The sequence below is a fragment of the Lepisosteus oculatus genome, chromosome 1, assembly GCF_040954835.1.
Source record: "Lepisosteus oculatus isolate fLepOcu1 chromosome 1, fLepOcu1.hap2, whole genome shotgun sequence".
NCBI lineage: Eukaryota > Metazoa > Chordata > Actinopteri > Semionotiformes > Lepisosteidae > Lepisosteus > Lepisosteus oculatus.
Window position 1 is genome coordinate 24,666,093 of NC_090696.1, and position 24,027 is coordinate 24,690,119.

At 36.8% G+C, this 24,027-nt stretch overlaps 2 protein-coding genes across 2 annotated transcripts; one reads left to right on the forward strand and one right to left on the reverse strand.

Annotated features, from left to right (window-relative positions):
* Positions 1-2,644: 2,644 nt before the first annotated feature.
* fgb (fibrinogen beta chain) lies at positions 2,645-9,101 on the reverse strand. Its single transcript, XM_006629532.3, has 9 exons — positions 8,964-9,101; positions 8,745-8,762; positions 8,039-8,233; positions 6,347-6,530; positions 5,155-5,382; positions 4,820-4,933; positions 4,575-4,697; positions 3,910-4,195; positions 2,645-3,238 (listed from the first exon to the last, which is right to left on the reverse strand). The coding sequence occupies exons 1-9, from the start codon at positions 9,054-9,056 to the stop codon at positions 3,010-3,012; spliced, it is 1,470 nt and encodes a 489-aa protein (XP_006629595.2). The 5' UTR covers positions 9,057-9,101; the 3' UTR covers positions 2,645-3,009.
* Positions 9,102-14,691: 5,590 nt separating this feature from the next.
* Positions 14,692-22,539, forward strand: plrg1 (pleiotropic regulator 1). The gene is made up of 15 exons (XM_069188211.1): positions 14,692-14,816; positions 16,265-16,371; positions 17,354-17,493; positions 17,674-17,727; positions 17,853-17,946; positions 18,409-18,499; positions 18,732-18,833; positions 18,935-19,027; positions 19,217-19,366; positions 19,633-19,734; positions 19,977-20,079; positions 20,751-20,859; positions 21,361-21,500; positions 21,770-21,963; positions 22,350-22,539. The coding sequence occupies exons 1-15, from the start codon at positions 14,808-14,810 to the stop codon at positions 22,407-22,409; spliced, it is 1,548 nt and encodes a 515-aa protein (XP_069044312.1). The 5' UTR covers positions 14,692-14,807; the 3' UTR covers positions 22,410-22,539.
* The last annotated feature ends 1,488 nt before the right edge of the window (positions 22,540-24,027 follow it).

The following is a 24,027-nucleotide window of genomic DNA, read 5'->3' on the forward strand; positions in this document are numbered from 1 at the left end:
TGCTAACCACAGTCAAGTGGAAAATGGGAGTCGAGCGTACAAACCCGAATAGTGAAACCCCTGAAAGGAATCGAATGGGCTTGAAAGGGCAGCCCTCAGGAATGTCAGGGATGCAGGCCGGCAGACTTGAGGATCGACGCGGTGAGCAGGGAAAAGGATGAGTTTGGAAAGAACTGCTGGCTAGAATCAGAGACAGCTGTGTCGGGCGATGCTGAGAGCCGGCTTGGAGCTGAAGCTGATGTACCGGGCGACGCTGAGAGCTGGGGCTGCTGCGCAGAGCGGAGGCTGGAAGCCGGAGTTGCTGCCGCCAGTGGTAAAACGGGGAGTTTTGAGTACTAATGTGTACCCGGACAGCTTAGAAGAGCAGAATAGAAGCCACTGAGACTGTTGCGCAGAGCTAAGGCTGGCTCGGTGCGTCTGGCGCCGCTAGAACAGAGGATGGTGCGCCAATCAACGCTGGAGCTGAAGAAAAAAACTGCCCCAGTGCCCATGGGTCAGAAACAATAAAAGACACGTTTGTTGTTCTTCTCTCAGGGTTTCACTCATTCAGATCTCTCATTAACTCATTTTCTTTAATCACTTTTCCCATTATAAACAGGAAGTGGAGTATTCTACTCAGTGTCATTCAGATCTCTCATTAACTCATTTTCTTTAATCACTTTTCCCATTATAAACAGGAAGTGGAGTATTCTACTCAGTGTCACCTCATCACTCAATATTTCACTAATTCTTCTATCATAATCCTCACGAATCCTTTGCACTCTCTCACCACATTCTCTCTGAGTACTCAGAACTACAGCTGTGTAATCTAGACTCCTTCTCAGCTATGGGGAGAAGATACACTGCTACCTTGCCAGGTGATGCCCTACTGTGTTAGTGGGGCCAGCAGGGGGCGCTTACCCTGGGGTCTATGTGGGTCCTAATGCCCCAGTATAGTGACGGGGACACTATACTGTAAAAAGGTGCCGTCCTTTGGATGAGATGTAAAACTGAGGTCCTGACTCTCTGTGATCATTAAAAATCCCAGGGCATTTCTCGAAAAGAGTAGGGGTGTAATCCCGGCGTCCTGGCCAAATTTCCCATTGGCCCTTACCAATCATGGCCTCATAATAATCCCCATCTATGAATTGGCTTCATTACTCTGCTCTCCTCCCCACTAATAGCTGATGTGTGGTGAGCGTTCTGGCGCACTATGGCTGCCGTCGCATCATCCAGGTGGGGCTGCACATTGGTGGTGGTGAAGGGGAGTCCCCATTACTTGTAAAGCGCTTTGAGTGGAGCGTCCAGAAAAGCGCTATATAAGTGTAAGCAATTATTATTATTATTATTATTATTATTATTATTATTATTATTATTATTATTATTATTATTATTCCATGTACTAATACCTCCCATAAGCCATGGTTCAGATGGCCAACTCCCTGTTCCTCTGCAGCACACTTTAGCCCATTGAGCAGGGTGAATGAACTACCACACACCCCTCCTGTCCTTAAAGCATCCTTTCCTTGCCCCCACAGACCTGTAAGCCAACTCAACCCATTTCTGCTGAAACCTCACTCCAAAGTTCTCACTCTTTTTTTTCTTCCCTGTTAGAGCCAAGACACAGGCACATCTTGACACAGCTTCCTCATGGCTGGGTTAGGATTATGGCTACCCTAAACCTCCTTATCAGTCCAGGAGAGTGGGCATTTCCACTCAGAGCTTATCAGGTCTGCTCCCTCCTTTATGTGAAATCTACTACCTAAAGTCTTCTTCATTCGTCTTCTGTTTTGTATCTGTTTTCAAAGTATTGTTTGGCATAAGAACTCACTAGATCTCCAATGTGCTGTCCTTTCATTAATACAAAACCTGGATGTGTTTTCTAGTATGGATGATTTGACTAGACATTCAAGATTGAAGTAGGGCATTTATACTGCATGTTGCACATACTGTATCCAGCATTACAAAATTACTGCTTTACTACATTGTGGAATATGTACTTAAGCAGTAATGTGCATAGTAACTGTATGCAAATATGTACTGTATGTACTGTTTATTGTTGTTCCTGTCGTTCTTTTTCTTCTGTCCATTTGTACCAACACCAACAGTGCTGCTCTAAAACAACTTGCCCCCCCCCGGGGATAATAAAGACTCTCTCTCGATTGCATTAGAGTAGTTGCTGACTCATTTTAACAGCTGCAGCAATTAATTTCCTTCCATAATTTATTGAGAGAAGTAATCGCATATCAAAGGGCAGGACCAGCACTCGAAGAACAGGACGAACACAGGACTCAGTGTGTAATCAACTTCTTTCTGAGCCTGAACTGTATACTGTATAATAGTTAGCAAATCTACTGTAGCAGTGTGTCTGTCCTGTGTTTATGTACTTTTTTAAACTCAATAAGGATTGAAACCACACATAACTGTCTCCTGGTCTTCTGATGAAGAATTTTCCAAAACATAATGTTATTTATATGTAACTGACATGCTAACTTGTGACACAGTATTCTTGTACAGTGGGATTGTGAGCAGTTTTGTATTTAGTCATTGTACTCAGTGTACTCAGTGTGGTGCACTATTACAACAGAGTTCAAGGTATATAATCATGCAGAATGAATTTTCTTTATCCTTTAACATATTATACACAAAGGCCCACACAGGGATATCTATTGCAACATTCTTGTTTAATGATGAGAGAAAAGACCTAACCCTGACTCATCACCTAGTGGAGATTAATACACAGTTACCACCTTTTGCAGACAATGTCAACAGCCAAGTTCATAGAAAAAAATAAAGATACCATCTTACTCTATATGGTGTTCTAAAAACATGTGCACAAGTTAAAATATTCCTGGCAGTTTTCAGGAACAGCATTTAAGCTTTACAATTAATACTCTATGAAATTACATTTCCTACTTCTTCCTGTGAATAACTTGTCAATATAATGTGTCAGTTTTGCACAAAACCAAGGGGTTGACAGCCTGTGTAAGAACACTTCACTTGGTTTGAGTTGGATCTGCTGTCAGCCTTCTATCCACTGAAGTATGGTCTGATCTTCATGCTCACTTCCTTCAGGGAATACCAGGATCCCTTCCAGTTCATCCACACAATTCCGTCATCTGTGCCATGTTTGGCCATGGTTTTAGTGTACTCTCCTCCCCAGTAGTACCTGCCGTTGGGGTTGGAAGAGTGACAGCGGTTGTACCACCAACCACCACCATCTTCTCTGGAGCACTGTTTCCCTTGATCTCCAGGTGCCCTACAGGAGAAATGGAAAAGGCCGGCATTAGAATGTCCAGACAAAGCACAGCCAATAATGTGAAGCTCAAGGGAAAATGGGACTCTGCTTTTTACAAAAAAAAATGTCTTTATTTTAGATGATATGGTAGTAAATGTCTGTGAAATTACACAGAACAATCCAGAAAAAAGGGAAAATCGCGACGTATATTGAGCATCTGAAGGTAAATTAAGACCAATCTGTATACAGTACTTGTTTTAATAACAGATGCACAGAAGTGGAGAATTATTAGAGGCTAAATAAAGATTTAAGAGGCTATTTTGACATTAAAGCAAGCTTAAATCTGAAGGTCTTCCAATGCTATTCCCTTCCATTAGCTGTAGCTAAGTCCTATGTGGAAAACTGATCATAAGGCTTTGGAAGTCTGCAACTCAATTTGCCTTCACGGTGCCTCCATTCAAATTTAGAAATTAAGCTTAGATTTGAAGGCAGGAGATCCCATTTGAAAAGCAATAGGATTTTCAAACTAAGGATTTTCAAAGCTGTCTAGGGTACACTCATTCGCGTGACTTTGTTTTAAAAAATTCTGTTTAAAACACCTATGCTGAAACATTGATAAGCTGTTGAACAGCAGGTACACAAACATAAAGTCAAAATGAATATACAGTACTAGATTTTATTTATGAACTTACCATCTGTCATTGTCCCGATCATATGTGCTGAACATCATCCCATTATGTATTGTCATTGTCCTGTTTTCACCATATAACTGTGGTGCACCTTCTAACAGAGAATTGCCTGCTGTCCCTTTGTAATTGGCTACAGCCATTATGTAATTGGAGGCTTCATTCTGGACAGTGAACTGGAGATATTGAGCAGACACTGTGTTTCCTCTCCAGTCTTTCATCTCAATGAGAAGCTCTGTTGGTCCCATTTTAGTCAGTTGGCTAATTCTTTCATTTCCAAGCCAGTATTCCCCTAAAATATAATAATAATGTGAAGTAAGTGTAAAGAAGAAAAAAATCTATAACTTTCATAATGCATGTATAGCTATCTGACTTATCAAATAAAATTTGTATATTCTTATTTTGCCTGTTGTATTTCAGAAGCACTTGGGAGAGAGTTGTTTTCACAGACTATTGTATAAATCAGAAGAATTTATCAATTGTAGGTTAGACAATCTTTGCCTATAAAAATGTGCTCATGAAATTTGTGAAGAAAAATGGATGTTTTTCACATTTTCTAGGATTGAACCCATTTGTATTAAACCTTTCTCCCATTGTCATTTATTTGCACTGACACAGTATTTGCTGCAGTCTTTCAAAAAAAATTTGGGCCTTTTTGGATGTTATCTTACCTGGTGAATTGCAGAAACCTTTACCATTATCAAGTGCAATATTTCCAAATCCACTCCTATAGTCATCCCATCTTCTGCCAAAGTCCACACTTCCATCTTGTCTGTTCTGAATTAATGTCCAGCCTGTAAAACAATTCCCTCTAACTTATATGATCTCTAAAGTAAAAGTACACTCTTTGTTATTGATAAACACATACCATGGCAGGACAAAGCCACCATACTCTACATAACCTTTTGGTACTCACCTCCATTTAATGTTGTCATGTCACAGTATACTTTGTAAGGCTGGAAGAAGGAATCAGGCTGAACCAAGTACATCTCAGAGGTGTCTCCTCCCTTGCGGAAGATGTCTTCACATTCTGAAATCAAGCATAATTTGACAAAATCAGAATAGCAAAAGAAACTGCTGTAGATCTACAACATAAATTATTGAAGATTAGATAGGCAGGGATAGAACTGATAACCAAAACCCATTGCTGGCCATCTGTGAGTGATGGTTTAAATACAAATGAAACATACAGTACATCATTCTATGAAAGAAAACAGAAGGTTGTTTCTCTCAAAATTCAACATGAAATACCTTTTCCAGACACAACAGGAATTTTGCAGGATACAGTGCATGGCTTCTCGCATTTCTGCTTCTGGGAGATAATAGCTGTCTCTAGCTTCTGGATTTTGTTTCTCAGGTTATCTAAAACTCCACGAAGGATACGAACACTGGATGGAACTGTAGTATCAACGCTTTGTTTTATATATGCATGCTGCTGCTCCAAATCTGAGGTGTACTCCCCAACAACATTGGTGTTGTCTGAAACACAAAAGATACATTTTTCACTTATACAGTATGTGTGTAGTATATACTGTATGTTATATGTACATACAGTACTGTATAATATTTACATTTAAGTAAACATTCACATTTCTGACCATGCTAAGCTCCAAAAATAAAAATGTATAAAAACAAAAAAACAAAAAGGGTACTTTCAGAAATAACCTTCATCAAGAGTAGCACTTTTTTTTGCTTACTCATTTATTTCTACTGCCACAGATAGTACAGAAAATATGCCGCCCAGTCTGGTCTTGACATCCAGACACCTCAGACAGGATAAGATGGGAGTTACAGGTGTACATCTTCATTGTTATGTATCATAGTTTAAATCCTTTTCTTTATGTTTCTCTCACTAGGCATCAAACACGTTTACCAAATTTGGAAATTTTCATATAAAAATGTTTACTTCCCCAAGAAACCCAAAAAACTGTTATCCATATTATATGTTGCAATTGACAGTATGATCAACCTTCAATAATTATATAAAAAATACAACATGGACTTATGTACTGTATATCCGAGAGTGAAATCTCATTTTCATGGTTTTTAATTAGCTAGCTGTGACAAGCTCAGTAAAATATAGCAAAGCTCAGCATCTTCACTGTCAGTTACATTGTGTTTCTATATCCTCCCCCCTATTTAATTTAATAAATGAGAAGTTACATTTCTCACCCATTCGATATAAACTTTCAACATCCATTTCTTGATGCATCTTTTTGCTAAACAGTCTTTAAATAATCAAATGAGGAGGTTACAGACCTTTTTTATTCCAAATTATGATGAGCTTCGCAAAATTCTGTTGTAGTTATTATAAATTGCTGCTTTAATCTTTTTGTATTTCAATGGCATGGAAAGCATCACTTTGGCTTTCAGCTGGTCTTTTGCATTTACAGCACATTGTCATACTATAGTATCTAAAACGCATGTTGGCAAGGGTACTTACCATCAGCCACCCTTTGTCTCTCTCGCAGTGCATTAGAAAGACCTTGGACATATGTATGAATCTGGTTAGAAGACTGGGACAGCATCAGCACATCTGATTTCAACTGTGCTACTGTTGTTTTCACATTTCTTTCTTGTTTCAAAAGGTTGGCTTTTAATTCACATCCATTGGGACACAATACACCCTGGTGGGGAGGGGAGGCGTGTGGTAGGAAAAAAAATACTTGTAAGTACTCTTAGTGATCACTGCTAGGGTCTTACATACTGTATATATACAGTTTTACTGTCTTACATATTGTGGAGAGGCAACAATTTAATTTACTGGGAGATTTAAAATAGACAGACTATTGATATACTGTACTATGTAACTATGTAAAGAGCATTATGGTTACTTTTTGTAGTTTGGATTATCTTTGTTATATGGTATACATTATATAACTGAATCTTCAAGACATAGATTCAAGTGTAATTCCAGAGCTGCTGATAACAATTCTCTTAAATGCAGCTCCGTGCATTTCTTTTCAAAGTGCAGAAATGAACATTGTTTTACAAAATCCTTTGACAATGAGATGAATGATGATAGTTAAAGTAGGCATAAAAAGATTGTTACAATTTTTGAGAAGGAATATTTACAAAATCTTAATAACCACAGCATAGTAATAGATAGGCAGATTGGATTCTAATCACGGCGGCTCATTGAGCAAGAATTTATCCACTACACTATACTCATGATTTGGATTATTGAATAAGCTTTTTACATACAAGGGGGGGTGTTCTTTATCCACCACTGAAACGCTCAGCAGACATTATGTGCCAACAGCACCACTACACAGGGGCTTTCTTAAAGAGATCAGGTGAAGTAGTGAGAAATTACGTCACTCACTGAAATACTGGGGAACATTAAGGAGCCTACTGAGGTCAATACACACCCAAAGAGCCATTTAACAAAACAAATGTCATGGGATCTTTAACAGTACATTTTAATACTTTAGTTTAACTTCTCAGCTTAAAGATGGTATCTCTTACAGTATTTCTATTTGTCATACTAGAGAATTGATTTGGTAATTCTGGTTCAGAGTGTCTCCCATTAGTCCGCCAACACCACTTGGAAATTCAATCTGGTTTTCCTTGGAGGACTGACCAGGACCAGTCTTGCTTCTCAGATCTGATGAGATCAGGCAACAGGGTAGTAATGCTATGCTGTATTAGGGACTTCCAAATGGCTCAAACATTTAAAGTTTTCGTTCAGAGTAAAGATTGATCCCCACTGTGGACACATTGGTGATCTATGTCTGGGTAATGTTAATAACAGTAATAAAGTGGCCAGAATTAGTAAAGTAATCAACAGGACAAAATAGTGCCAGATTTGGGTGAACTTGAGTCAATCAGGATTGTCTTGGCTTGCAACAGAAAACAATTAATATGTGTAGTGCTCTCTGTGATCAGTGAGAGCTTCCTCAGTCCTCCATTCAGTGCTTACTCCATTTTAGGATCTGAGTGCATCACTGTGTGGAATAAAGTTAAATGGCAAGAAAGTGACCGTTTCAGAGGAATGCATTCACATTCATGGTTTCCCTCCATCCTAAGTTGGTAGAGAGTGATAACCAGTGATCTCAAGTGACTGATGACTGGTGAACCCAATTGAGAATGGTATAAAAAGCAAAATCCTAAGAAAAAGACGATTTTGCTTTACCATTTCCTCAGATGCATGAGTGCAGCCCCCCTCATCAGGCTGGACTTCCTTTTCTTTTTGCTGGCCACTGCGGGAAGGTAGGACGGTGGGCCGGGCCCGGTACGACGTTCCGCTGAGAGGTGGAGGGGCCGGCTGCATCACAGGTTGCCTCTCCCCTCTATTAAGTGGTCTGTGCCCCCGAGCATCAACAACTTTCTGAAACAAAACCCGATTCACGCATTCCCAATATATCATTCACACCTTCAACTTGGAGGAACAAGTGATAATGGAATGGTTTTCTATCATTTTAACTATCAAATCTGAGATTTTCTCTGAGAAACACTTGTCTCCAGCACATTAAATACATCTTTAATTTGAGCATTGACAGGAGATTGCCATAACTATGGTATGAAAAGAGGACGTAATGTGATGAAGACTTGAAGTTTATCGTCACTGTGAGAGATGGACATTGTAGCTTCGAGTAATATTCTATTGGGTTTGATTTTACAATGGCAATAAATAGGTTTTTTTGATGACAGGGTATTATTACCAGTTTTTAGCCACACCTTGGCTTTGGCCAATTTGATTTAAATGAAATAGCTTTCCATTTATCAGCACTTAGCCATATTTAAACCTGAGTGTAAGAAAGACTTGAATATGCTTTATAATCTTACCAGTTCTACAAACAATTCAAAACATACAAGTTGTAAAATTAAAGAATTCATACCCCAGTGGCCTCCTGACCCTATAAAAAAGAAAAATGAAATGTATCACATACAGGAAATATATTTCAGAAGATTTTAACAGTACCGTGGCAACAATCAAATAGAAGGAAAACTACAAGGAAAAATAACATTGGAAAACGGAAGGCAATTATTCAAACATTTTTAAAGTTCCATAATAAAATTAATTTAAAAAAATAAAATAGCTATGAAAACATATTTACCTGGTCATCTTCATCATAATCTGAAGAACACATAGCAGAAACACACAGAAGTCCCAAGAGTAACACCTTCATGTTGGTAATAGAGGTCTTCATCTTTGGGTGATGTTTTCTTCTGTCTAATGTAGGTTTCTAAAGACAGCCTGATCTTTATATGGGGGTCTGGACGCTAGATTTCTGCTTTAGTGCCAATAGGTTGACTTTTTGACACAACAGTTAATGGTTAAACCAATGATCGTTACTTCTCAATATCCAGTTTACAGTGAGTAATAGGAAATCTGCTAATAGGTTTATGTGCTATCAAACAATGTGCAAAACTGATTGTTAGCACATGAATAAACTAAAAACAGATGATTAAAATCCACGAGATACTTTTTTACTATGTAAAAACATTCTCAAAACATTGTAAAAAACATTTGTAATGGTAAAAATAATTTTAATAGTAAGGATAGAGCAGTATATTTGTTTAAAATAAATATAAATATTTTATTTTTAAATAAAATATATAATTTTATAAAGAATACTATTGTAAAATGTGACAAACATGAAGTGTTATGTGTATTAAATAGTAATTTTCCCTGAAAGGTTTATCAATCTATATTTATATTTTAAATTAATTAATTAATTCCACAGGGTGCTTTCATTTATCAGTATGCTGTTAACATATACAGTACTGTAATAGAAGAAGGGCCAGACTTTTGAGAACTGTTATCTCATGTTTTTAAAGAAGAGCCAAGCCTAAAAAGTGTTCAATCAAAAAAGAAAAGCATTAAAGAAAAGCATTTGTGTTCTCAGCTAAATAAACTGACAGTCTGGACCCAAGAAAACAAAGGGAAATAGTTTATGATGGATCACAACAGTGTTAAAACACTTGAACAGTGAAGAACACAATAGTGAAAACTTTCGTTACCATGTAGCTTCTGTAACTTTTTCTATAACCTATATTACTGCCTGTTTGAAGCCATAGAAAATATTCTTTTAGTGAAATAACTTAATACCTTAATATAATGCTTAAATACCTTGAAGTAATGATGTGATAATGAAGCATCGGAACTGTTTTAAAAAATGTTTCAAATCTGGAATAACATTATGTGTAATGTGACTTAAATCAAACATCTAAGTGGCAGATATTTCCATGGGGAAATGCATCACTTGCAAATTGAAGTGTCTATGTAATTTAAATTAACACAAGTATGTAGACCACAGTAAATGAAAAGGTTGAAAGTAAGACATTTGAGTATTACATTGTACCCAAACATTTTTTTAAGTACAGCAAAGGATTTAAATGGTTAATGTTGGTTTCATGAAGCAACAAAGGATAAAGAATGTACTTTGCTTGACCAAACATTGCCTAAAACAACCAGCCCTGAGGTATGCAAGCACATCACAACCTGATGTCAAGGATGAACACATGAAAGTTAAACAACACTGCATTCTGTTTGTTTAAGTTTGGTATAATTCTGAAATACCTTCTCTGGCAACAGTTAGCTTTTTGCCTTTATCAAAAGATACTTAGCATTTTAACACAATAAAGCAGTAATTTATTTCTTTAACAAATGGATAATGATGCCAAATCTGTGTGTCTGTAAAAGTCTTTTTGTAGTATGCCAACTATCTTATAAGCCAATAATTACTTGATGCCTTATCTAATGACTTTCAAACAATGCAGATGGGATGGAGAGTATTTACTGTACCTACTGTAAATACAGTAATGACAGCCTATACTTCCTTCATTGTTAGAGTTTTACATACAGTATATTCAATACAAACAATGCATTTTATGACAGGTTGGCACTGTGCATCACAAAAAGAATCAACATAGATCTGATGTATCTACCAGTTCTAATATAATTGCACTTGAATTTCATTTTCATATATATGTACTTCAACATTTTTAAGAATAATGTATATAGGCTAATTGTATCTTGAAAAAAAATGTACATTTTAAACCTTTGGTGGCTTTACTCATTAGATGGAATGACAGCACCATTTCCTGTTTTGTTATGCAGTATATACAATAAACATATAATATTTTTATACTGTTTTTCTTCACGTCATATCAGCAGGAAAACATGGGCCTTCTATGACAGCTACGTAGGTACTTGATGTTCAATTCTTTCATTTTGTTTACTTAATATTTCAGAAATATTGTGCAAGCATACATCCAGTCGGTTAATCACAGTGGACTTATTTGTCTGCCAAACTCCCACACAGAATCTAAACATTTAAATCATGCTGTTTTTATGATTACTATTTTGAAATAAAAATGTAATGAGCACATGGCTTTTAGTACTCAGTATCATAGGAATTTAGTTAGATAGTGAAATTAACTAAATGAAACTAAATGAAAATGAAAAACAACGGTAATTGAGAAATATTTGTCCACCTACTATAGGCTTAATTATCGCATTAACAGAAAAGCAAATAGGTGCATTGATACCATGATTGTCAAGTTATTTGATCCTGTTCAGATCCTACACAGGAGAGCTTTCAGTCTATTTATTTTTTATATATAAAACCCAGACTCTAAACAACAAAATAATAACAAAATGATATCTCATAGCTACCACACACCAAAGTGACTGCATGTACAGTATGGATCTTTTTTCTAATCATAAAAAATGACTTGCATTTTTATAACACTTCTCATTCCAGATTATCTCAGCATTACATTTAGGACATTGCAAGTTGAATTTTTTAAAATTTCAGCAATCAATTATCTTACTGTTATTTTACTATTTCTATAGTGCCATTTCATATTAAGCACTACAGTATATGAGAGCCTTTTAAAAAGTTACATTACAATGTGACTCATTGTATGCTTAAAATACAAGGATAAAATACAATTTTTATTAAAGTTAATCAGCTAAATGAACAAGCTAATGTATTCCAACTTCAGCCAAATGTTTCTAGGACAAAAAGAGGTGACAGATTTAAACAACATTAAATTTAAGAACTGAGAATGGCATTAAAAAAAGAAGGGACAATTATAAGTGGAAGGCAGTCTAGAGAACAAAGGTCATCTTGGCTTGGATTACTGGAGCCTTTTCTTCAAGGGAAAGCAAAAACAACAGGTTTTTCCCAATGCAGATTTCAACAAAGAGAGGTCAGGCATCAATTTTATCATGAAAAGGGGAGAGTTTTGAAATTACATGTAGTCTTGGGTAGACACTGGACTCCTGTACATGAAAGGTGAGTCAAGAAACAAACATCTTTACTGAAACTTCTTCCCTGACAGGCATAAGTAAAAACAGACCTTTTTTGTTTAAAGTGACGATTTATATCGTCCCTCATGACTTGTTTTGTGTTATATTCTTTCAAACCTTCTGCTATCTTAAGTGTAGGTAGCCGTTCACTTTACAAACTATTCATCCTTTATGGAAATGGTTTTAAAACAACACATACAGTGTAGCTATTTCAGTCATTTTGCTTTGCATCACTGAATGCATTCTTCTGCAGTTTTGTCCCCTTCTTCTTGCCTACAACAGCACCCTCCTAGCTCATCTCAAGTCTACTACCACCTCCCAGTGGTCTTTCATCCAAGATGATGGCTTTCTTACAAAGCCATCTCTCACAACCTTTCAGTGTATTCAATAGAATCTTCACATAGTAGCACAAAACAGAAAGGCCCTTCTAGTACAATTATAGAAAAGCCTATGGCAATGGCTACATTTGATGCTGTATTTGTTCAAATGCTTCTGATGCTGAGTAGAGGCATCTTATATGGCAGCATGGACTCCCCTCCACCACTACCAATGTGCAGCATTCACCTGGATGATGCGACGGCAGCCATAGTGCGCCAGAACGCTCACCACACATCAGCTATCAGTGGGGAGGAGAGCAGAGTAATGAAGCCAATTCATCGAAGGGGATTATAAGGAGGCCATGATTGGTAAAGGCCAATGGGAAATTTGGCCAGGAATGCCGGGGTTACACCCCTACTGTTTTCGAGAAACGCCCTGGGATTTTTAATGACCACAGAGAGTCAGGACCTTGGTTTTACGTCTCATCCGAAGGACGGATGAGACGGATGAGACTCTATATGTAATACCTCACATATAGAGTCAGCCACTATCAGTACCTGCCTTTACTGAAGGAATGGGCTCCTGGATGTCCAGGGGCATAACATTTTCCTATGTGTCCTTTGTTTTCCTGCGGTCTGTCTCCAATAAGGCCTTGAAATGGCTGAACTCCAAAAGCTCTGAGGATGCCACCCCTATGGGGTGTGTCTGTCGTTTCCTCTGACTGCTGCCTCTCATCACCCAGTTATCTCCCTTTTTTATGTTTCAAGCCTGCCTACTCATGGCATGCACACAATCTCCCTGTAGGACACTTCAACTATTGCCTGCAAAACCTGTGTTGCATTGGGGATCAGAGAGCTGAGTTTCACTTCCTTCATACTGTATGTCTAGACAGTTGTTTCCATCAACTGTCTTGTTATCTCTACCACAATATTCTCTATACAGTCATAAATGTTATCATTATATTAGAGTGTACTCTTAAACATTGTAATACTATAGTAAAAACAATATAATCCATTGGCTAAAGGAAAAATTCACTGTTATTATTGCATGCTAGAGACTTTGCAGTAGCAATATAGGCACAAATTTATCAGCTACTGTATAATGGTCAACACATAAAATGAAGAGATTAGAGGGTGAGTTGTGTCAGTGTGAAAGCTGCAAAGGAACAAGCAAAGTCTATTTCCATAGTGAAAACTAAACATAAAGAATAAACACATTTTGGATGTTGATAATTTTTTATACTCTACTTGCCACATCTAAAAGCTCCACAGCCTTTTTTCATACTTACTGTAAATGCATGTATTTATTAATATGTGAGCTATGAAATGTATGATAAATGTGAAATCCCTACACAATGTTTTATCAATTCTCAAATCGTTACTATTATGCGTTGTTAAAAAAAAAACAGTAGAAACATATTTGTATGTTTACTTCAGTTGGTTTATTTTTAGTAAATAGTTTTAATTCTCCATTGTCCAAAACCTTGGTCTCCAATACTGTCCCGGAGAGCCCCAATTGAAAACATTTCAGTACCTATAAGGTATTTTCCAAAGGCTTGGAAAACATCTGTGAATAATTATTCAGGTGACTCGTTAAATTCTGTATTGTAGAGTCCACATGAAACAAAATTCTAAGTACTGTACATTCTAGACCTCAGCTAGGACCAGGGTTACTTTTATTGAATAAATTACTTTCTTGATTGACCAATCTGTTCACAAGCCTCAGAAAAGTGTGACTTACAGTGATCTACAGAATTTAGGGGACTGGACCAGGGTCTAAGATGCTTCTGCTAGAGCGTTTGGTGGTTCAGTGTAATTGTAAGCAATCGTAATTTCTTGTATTTTATAGCATTTATTGCCCATGTTTATAATGATGGATAATTTTTTAATTATTTTAATTATAACTATATATTTGGTATATTTTTAGAAGTTCTGTGGACATTTTTTGCTCTTAAAAACTACTGTATAACATCGGTATATACGTTATTGTAACAATGAAAATTGCACCACAAAATCAAATGTAGAATACATATTAATATTCAATTAATGGCAACATTTACTGTATGTATGTACTGTAACACTCTTAACGAATATATTTTTGGCCTCCGCTACAGTAGAAGTCGCTATAGTACCACTCAGTAGGAGTGTGTCGATCTCCTAACAGTCGAGATTTGATTATCCCCGGAAGCGGAAATGAACGCAGACTTTCCTTCCTCCTGTATTCATATTGTGTGCGCGCTGTTATTTGTTGGTGGTACGTTTTCGAATAGTTAAAAAAAATATATTTAAAAAAGTAATCGAGTGAAAAGGATTTGTCTTCAGCTATGGTGGAGGTAATTAATTGTTTATATTCTTTCTCGTTTTGTTCTATGTTTTGATTTTTCAAAAGGAAAATATGTTTGAACTTTGAAATGAAATGTATTGTATAGGCCAGTATAATGCATACGCTTCTTTCTTTTGTTTTAAAAGGTACGAATTAAAGGTTATATAAATTAGAGACTATAGATCAGTTGTTTTGTTGTAGAATCTTAAGTAATTAACATCTTCTGTAGTAGTTAAGATTTGATTATGGTTATGTTTTCCCCCCTCTGGTGTCTTACTATGGTGTTTTAGTTGTGTGTGATTGCTCGATAAATACGAAATAATTGGCTGAAGCGGAATCTGAAGGTCGTAAAACGGGTCTTAGTATGGATGTATGCGTCTGAATAGCGATACGTTTATTTAAGATTTTCAGTCAGTTTTCATTGATGTACTTATTTGTAAATATAAATCAGTATGTCAGTCTACTTGGGTAGAGAGAAGACTCTTAAGAACATAAAAGGTTACAACATTTTCTAGTTAGACGTTTACTTATCCACGTATATCATCCCGCGGTTTCTTGAAAGACTCCAAGGGTATCGGCTTCAGCAGCGGCGTTGAGTAGCTGGCTCTGTGTGCCCCTTGCCTCTTCTTCTGCATTTTAAACGCTTGTTTTTAATTGTACTAATTTTGTTACATCTTCTCCTTGTTAATTTTTTCTCTTATGGTAAAGCCCTTTGATAAGTTCCTTTTAAAGAAACTGTCTAAAATAAAGTTTATTATGATTGTTCCATACTCCCCCAACCCTCTTTGTAAAGAAGTGCCCCACTTTTTTTTCACTCACTTTCACGGAGTTTCCACCCGTGTCCTCTGGTGTTTCAATATTAATTTTGAAGAAATAATCTGGGTTGGTTTAGCAGTGACGTTTTCGGAAGAGGATTTTGAATGCTTGCATCTAGTATTTTATCAAATTAATTAGATGACAATTGGGGTGATATGTGATCCAGGCTTGACGTTTTGACCCACATGTGCAGCACATTGTAAAAACATTATTCTTCCACCTCAGAAATATTGCCACACTATGTCCTATGGTGTTGCTAACTCTTGCTGACAAGCTGGTCGTCACTTTCGTTTTCAAGTTGGTTAACCCAAATTGATTACTGTCTTGCCCTACTCGCCAGTGTCTAAATCCACATTGAAAAAATTATTATATGTTCAGAATTCAACAGTATCTGTTGTATGCTCTCATTTTATTTATTTTTTCTGTAAGGTGCTTTGTGAAGCCACAAAGTCACTATAAAATAAAGGCATTTAAAGGCACTACATAAAATAGTTTCTTGCTATTAACTAGTTAGTGTGGTTAAAACAATTCAATAGATTTTCAAGAACCTATATTCAGGCTGTGGTGTTTATTAATATACTGAATTGTAGCTGTTATTCCAGAAATGTTTTACAATCATGCCTGCCCTATAATATCTTCTAGGAGGTACAGAAGCACTCTGTGCACACACTGGTGTTCAGATCTCTCAAGCGCACTCATGATATGTTCGTGGCTGATCATGCGAAGCCCATTGATATGGATGAAGAAAGGTGAGGTTTTAAATGTATTAATAGATACTATTTGTAGTATTGCTACATCTTGAAAACTTATAAGATCTGTCAAATCCAACTTTACAGTTTTCACTTTCCAGTGGATTTCAGTGGTATTCTTGTTGTTTGTGGTGGCTGATATCCTAAGACTTGTTGAGCTTTGTCAGCATTGTAATGTGAAGAAAAACTACAGTAAATCCTTCAAAGCGTGTGACCCTCTACATCAGGACCACACCAGGGACTCCACTACACTAGTTTGATTTAACCAGCTCTTGGAATTGCTTTATTAATCATAATACTAATAATTTAGCGATGAAGTAATGATCTGGTGGTAGCACAGTTTGGTATTGGAGTGGAATGTAGAGCCTATAGGTTGTGTAGCCCTGCTCAAGATTGTAGGTATCTCATATCTTACATGAGGTGTGTTTAAAAATAAGATTGTATTACTTGTGTGCTGTGCTCTCTTAAATTTTTAGTAGTAAAGTAAAATCAGAAACTGGGAGCAGAAAATAATTATGCTTTAGGTACTGGTATAGCTGTTTTCATATCTGGAATTTTGAAGTTGTCCTTGTTTGAAGATCTTTAAGTAAGGAATAAGAATTATTATACATTATGCTTAGAAAAATATACAAGAATACTAAGCATGTAACTTGATACATAAAATGGTCTCATCCATAAAATGGATCTCCAGTCCATTTCATGTAGGGCTGGTGTGCTTGCAGGGTTTCCATGTCTCTTTAATGCTCCAGCACCTGAATAAAAGCTGGGAACATCTGTTAACATGTCCAGATAAGTCACAAATGATATGTTAAAGGTTAAAACGAAAAACTTGTGAACAAGATTGGGGACAGCTGTTTTTTTTTTACTTGAGTCCGCAACTGAGTGCAACTTTTTAATGGTGTTTTCAAGCCCATCTAATTCATTTTGTTATAAAGCTTTGTACTGAGTTGCTCACATTTCACCTAATGCTATCTTATGTCAGCCACAAGGTCAAGATGGCCGTCAAGTTGCGTACGGAGTACAGTGCTGTGCTGCACATGCCAGTTTTCAAAGAGGGCAAAGACAAGGGCTCCCTCCAGATCTCTGACCCCTATGGCCAACAGAACTTCTCTGCAAACCCTGGTAAGTGTCTCAGGTTACAGGCATTTCTTCAAAGGTTTTTATTTTGTTTTTGTGTTGTCTTGTTGTTCTTGTTTTGTTGAGTTAAGCCAGTTATATTGCAGAAACATTGAGAGAACAATGACCGGATATAAATAATAAGAAAAAAAGAATCTGAGCACCTTTTCATTTGACTTTTTTCAGGGCATGATCCAGAGTATCTTATTACTGGAACTCATCCATACCCCTCTGGACCAGGTGTGAATTCTGCTCTTTTCTCCAAATTGTTTATCCTTCATTATGAATTTGATTATATTGCTGCCACATGCTTTTTATTATATTTTGCATATTAACAGCATTTCACTCCCTCTTCCCTTTCGCAGGTATAGCCCTGACTGCTGATACACAGGTACAGAAAATGCCTAGTGACACAGGTGTTCAGTCTTTGGCATTGGCACTACCACCATCACAAGCAAGGTATTGTAATCCTCTCCTATAGAGTTATATCTGTTAACGTGGCTACGAATCTTGAAAAGCAAACAAGAGTGTTTGGAATTGTTCCCCATAAAGCCTTCTCATTGTAATTGAGAAGTGATTATCAGACATGGAAAGACATTTTAATTGTTCTTACACTGTTTCTGTGGCAACATGCTCAGTATGGTTTAGGTCTCCTTAACACTTATAGATTTCTAAAAATTAAAAAAAAAAGAAATCTGTTTTTACAAGGGTAAGACAAGTCATTTTGTTACCATAATTAAAACAATCTTTGTATGAAATTCTATGTTTTGTTTGACACATTTAGGTGTTAAGTGTTTTTGTGTTTTCATAATTTATGATAACGACCATATTGGGAGGTCAGTTTAGAGGCACGTAATTGGTTAGATTGTCTCATTTTTAAATTGTGTGCTATAACTTGAGAAAAATTGTTGTGCTTTGTAGGCAAGATGCTAACCGAACTGCAGCCAGCATAGGAGATATTCACAGACATGCGGGCAGTGCTGAGAGAACACAGCCCCCTTCACATTCTATGGTAAGAATGTTTGTGAGTTTTCATTCTAAATGCCATCATCCCTGCTTGGTACTTAGAAAAACAGCATGGTTCCATTGTAGAATTATTGCTTTATGAAACTTAAAAGTAATATGTTCTGTTTTGCTTTTGGCTACACTAAATACTAATGAAATAGTCACCTTTTTTCCGTAGTTTTTATTAGGTTTTTTTGTTGTCAAAATGTGTACCTAATTATTTTTTCCTTACATTGTAGTCTCTAATGGAGGCTGTAGGGACAAAGAATTCTGCTTTAGCAACAAGGAAAGCACCAACCATGCCCAAACCTCAGTGGCACCCACCTTGGAAACTGTACAGGGTAGGAATATTTTTATTTGCATGTGAGCTACAGTAAATTGCTTTTAAGTTTTTGGTGCTGTTCATTGATATGTTAAAAAGCACATGTTTTGTCTTTCATAGGTAATCAGTGGTCACCTGGGATGGGTGAGATCTATAGCTGTAGAGCCTGGCAATCAGTGGTTTGTCACTGGCTCAGCTGACAGAACTATAAAAGTAAGCACTCCTTTTCTCTGTGTTTAAATGGTAGATGCTGCTGCTTGAATTTATCGATGAACTCAAAATTTAGGGTTGTGTATTAAATGCTTTTATTGTACTGTTTTACTATAAAAACATTTTTACTTTGGGTCAGGCGCATGGAATTTTTTATTTTTATAAAAACCCTTAAAACCTGTATTTCCACAGATCTGGGACCTGGCTAGTGGAAAACTGAAACTGTCACTCACAGGACATATTAGCACTGTCCGAGGTGTCGCAGTCAGTTCACGCAGCCCATACCTTTTCTCCTGTGGAGAGGACAAACAAGTTAAATGCTGGGATCTTGAATATAACAAGGTATTATTTTTACAGCATATTTTTAGTGCATCTTTTTCATTCTACATTTATAATTCCTGATGCTTAAAATCTTCCCTTTTCCCATGACAGAACATCCTTTAATATAAAAACTCACATCCAGACTCTTTCTTTAACAATAAGTAGAAAAATGTGTAAATAAACACAGTAATGGTTAAATTGCACAATTTACAAACCTTTTAGTCTTTACAGGTGGACCTGATGGTAATCTGTCTTTGAAACCCTAAAGTTTCCATTTTCATTTTTAGGTCATCAGGCATTACCATGGGCATCTAAGCGCTGTGTATGATTTAGACCTGCATCCCACAATCGATGTTCTGGTGACTTGTAGCAGAGATTCCACAGCCAGGGTATGTATCAAATCTGCTGCATTTGAGTCTGTAATCGTGACAAAGAGAATGCTGAATTTAAAAAAATATATAGAATGCTGTTTCTCACTTTGATCTTGAAATTTGAACTTTCTGTTATATGATGGTGCTGGTCACCAAGATTGGACTGGATTGAGCATTGCACTGCTCGAATGCCGTTTTGTTTGAGAGCATGGAGGATCAGGCTATGTGTTAAGCTTTTGGATACTTTTTTTTCTTTGTAGGTATGGGACATCAGAACAAAGGCTAACGTGCACACACTATCAGGGCACACCAACACAGTGGCCACAGTAAAATGCCAGTCAGCAGAACCACAGATTATTACAGGTAAGAGTGAATTGATTTTGAGTGTTTTTGAAAGTTTTCAAGGTTTTGTAGTCCAGTAAGCCTGTTTTTATGTCATGTCCTGAAGTCTTTTGCCTGCTCTCCACCCATCAACCATTCCAGTTTTTTTCTACTTCAGGGTTCAGAGATGCAGCTCTTGTTGGTATTGACCCTACATTTTTTCATTCTGTATTTCTCATTAAAAATAGTTCATATTTAGTAACAGAATTATAATTAGCTTCCAATACTTTTATAATAGCTTTCAAGTGTCTCAGCTGGTGAAGGCACACACCTCGAGCACAGGTTGGGTTTTGTAATTAAGACCATGTAAATTGAAACCCGAGTCATGTTACTAGTCAGGTATGACTAGAAAACCTCACCTAAGTGGTAGTGATATCTGTCTTTGCATCACTGGAGTAGGGTTGGTAGTCAACCCAGGACTCTCCTGGTGCCCAGGAAAATTGCAGTCCCTGGTACAGGTGCATAGTGACATCAGTTCAATATGCCTTTGCAGCAGTCTGCACTGTATCTCCTGTAACATTATACTTAATTTATTTTAAATTAAAAAGGTCTACATTTTCCTTCACACACAAATATGTGTGTGGTGTATATATTAATTGGATATTCACTGGTTTTATTTTTTGGTTTCAATTTGATTTTCCTTCTTCTAACAGGCAGCCATGATACAACCATCAGATTATGGGATCTAGTTGCTGGAAAGACTAGAGTCACACTGACAAACCACAAGAAATCTGTCAGAGCCCTTGTCTTACATCCAAGACAGTAAGTAATTAGTAATAATTTAGTTGATACCTGTATCCACGATGAATTTTTTTCATCTTTTGGCTTTTGAATAATTTAGACAGGTCTCTGTCTAGTCTACTTTGTTCAAGACTAAAAAGTTTAGCTCTTTAACATCTCAGCATAGGACATTCCTTAAAGTGGAATGCTTCTGTTTGCTGGTGATAAGGAGTGAACACAAAAATATAAATGTCTAGTTTTGTTTGTGATATAGAGTGCCCAAATTTGAGGTATTGATTACTTTCCTTATCTGTATTCTTAGCCTATAAGAACCATGCAGAACAAAATGTCCATTGTTGAAGCACTGGAGCATTGTATTTAGCACTGGAAGTTGATCACGGATTTGTACTCGATATTGAGGCTGACTATTAAAAAAATTACTATGTTATTTTTTTAGCACTATTATTGCATATTTGGGAACTATGGAAAGATTCAGTATAGTTAAGGGTGTACTATACTATGACTGTTTCCTGTTCTACACAGGTATACTTTTGCTTCTGGCTCTCCTGACAACATTAAACAATGGAAATTCCCAGATGGAAATTTTATCCAAAACCTTTCTGGTCATAATGCCATTATCAATACACTGGCTGTGAACTCTGATGGAGTCCTGGTATCAGGAGGTATGGAAATCTGTTAATTTTGATTGTGAGTCCAGCTCAATAAGCAATTAGCATGTTTGTTGTAAGTCAGAAATGTTGTCTTTTTTTCCTCACTATTATTAAAATAAGCATCAAACACTGTAGTCTGTGTTCTACTTTGAAGCATTTCAAAATGAAATGTGATAATTGTATATACTTTTAATTGAAACCTCAGTTATTTTAAGTAGTAGAGAGTTAGTATGATCACATGCACATGTATTAGTCTGCCTCATACTTGCATTTTCTTGCAGCTGACAATGGTACGATCCACATGTGGGATTGGAGAACTGGCTACAACTTCCAAAGAATTCACGCAGCTGTTCAGCCAGGTTCCCTGGACAGCGAGTCGGGAATCTTTGCTTGTGTTTTTGATCACTCGGAGAGCAGACTGATCACGGCTGAGGCTGATAAAACAATCAAAGTTTACAGAGAGGATGACACTGCGGTAAGGATCTGTTTTTTTTCCCTATGCAGACTGCAGTCACTTATGTGTTTATGTGGTCTTCTGCAGTACACTTAATTAGAAAGCATGATGTACTTTACCTAATGCTCTAGCAGTGAGTTTGGGGTTTAGTCATAACATCCTTGTAATGAGGTTTAAGGTGTTTAAGTCATAAAATTTAAAATAATCTAAAAGGGATATCAGAGAATTCAAAGGCATACAAGACATGAAATCACAAGGATGTACATTGCAAAGAGACTTTTTTCAGCATCCGTGTTTTTTAGCTGTAATTCTTTGTTATACTAGAAGTGAGCCAAGTAGTAATACAGAATTAAAGAAAACTCAGTTATAAATTAAAATGATTTTCACTTTTTTTTTTCTATTTTCAGACTGAAGAGTCTCACCCTGTCAACTGGAAACCAGAAATTATCAAGCGGAAGAGATTTTAAAGCAATCAGTGTTTTATTTCAGAATAATGGTTTTACTATTTCTTTTTTTTCATTTAAAACTAGTCATCACTTTAACTGATCCTGTTGTACATCTGTTCAAATTAAATATTTCTATACTTTTACCATCACATACCCTTTGGTTATCTTTTGGAATGTTTTAATAATTTTGTTATTAATATACATTAAAGCACTCTTAAAAACATTTAGTCTTCAGTATATGAACTTATACTTTTACATCATCAACATCAAGGATTTTTGGAAGACAAATTCTTGAATTTAACATAATGTCAGCCATGTCACATTGTCAGCAATGTCAGTTTTTGAAAGAAGGCGCACAACCTACACAATATTCTCATGTCCATACTTAGTACTTCTCTTCATTAATATACAAGATTTGCTGTCAGATGTGTTCAGTTTTTTTGAAGAAGCCCCAGATGAGGATAGATCAGAATTGTTTTATAGTCCTCTTTATATTAGTTCTTCCCTTTCCATTTTAAGCGTGGTTATGATAAAGGTGTAATATATATACAGTAGTGCCTTAAAGTATTCAGCCACCAACACATTTTTCACCATTTGTTGCTACAGATTCTGAATTTGAAATATTATTAAAGTAGGATTTTTAGGCACTAATCCACAAAGTATTGAGTACCAGGTCAAAACAAATGTTCCAAAACCTTTCCACAATTTACTTAAAATTAAAAACAATTTATACAATTAAAAAAATGTTCATACCTCTTGTTATTGTAAGCTCAAATTTATACAGGTGCATTACATGACCTCAAAAGTCACGCAATTTGGTGATTGACTTCACCCATGTAAGAAATTTGTGTATCAACTGTTGTTAATTCTTTTTTTAAATATACATACCCCTCTCTCGGTGAGGTCCAACAGCATGGTATAGACTTTCCAAAAAGAGACTCAAAATGAAGACGAAAGAACTTTCCAAACAAGTAAAAGATATGGTTATGAAGAGACACAAAGACACTAGGATACAAGATAACAGCCAAGCTGTTATTATTATTATTGCTTACACTTATATAGCGCTTTTTCTGGACACTCCACTCAAAGCACTTTACAGGTACTTTACAGTATTCCCCTCCACCACTGTGCAGCATCCACCTGGGTGATGTGACAGCAGCCATAGGGCACCAGAACGCTCACCACACATCAGCTATCAGTGGGGAGGAGAGCAGGGTAATTAAGCCAATTCATAGATGGGGATTATTAGGAGGCCATGATTGGTAAGGGCCAATGGGGGAATTTGGCCAGGACACCGTTACACTCCTACACAAGAGTAGGGTAACACTCCTACTCCTTTCGAGAAACACCCTGGGATTTTTAACGACCACAGAGAGTCAGGAAAACATTGGTTTTTACATCTCATCCGAAGGACGGCACCTGTTTACAGTATAGTATCCCCATCACTATACTGGGGCATTAGGACCCACATGGACTGCAGGGTGAGCGCCCCCTGCTGGCCACACTAACACCTCTTCCAGCAGCAACCTTAGTTTTTCCCAGGAGGTCTCCCATCCAGGTACTGACCAGGCTCACATCCACTTAGCTTCAGTGGGTTACAAGTTGTGAGTTGCAGGGTGATATGGCCGCTAGCCATGTT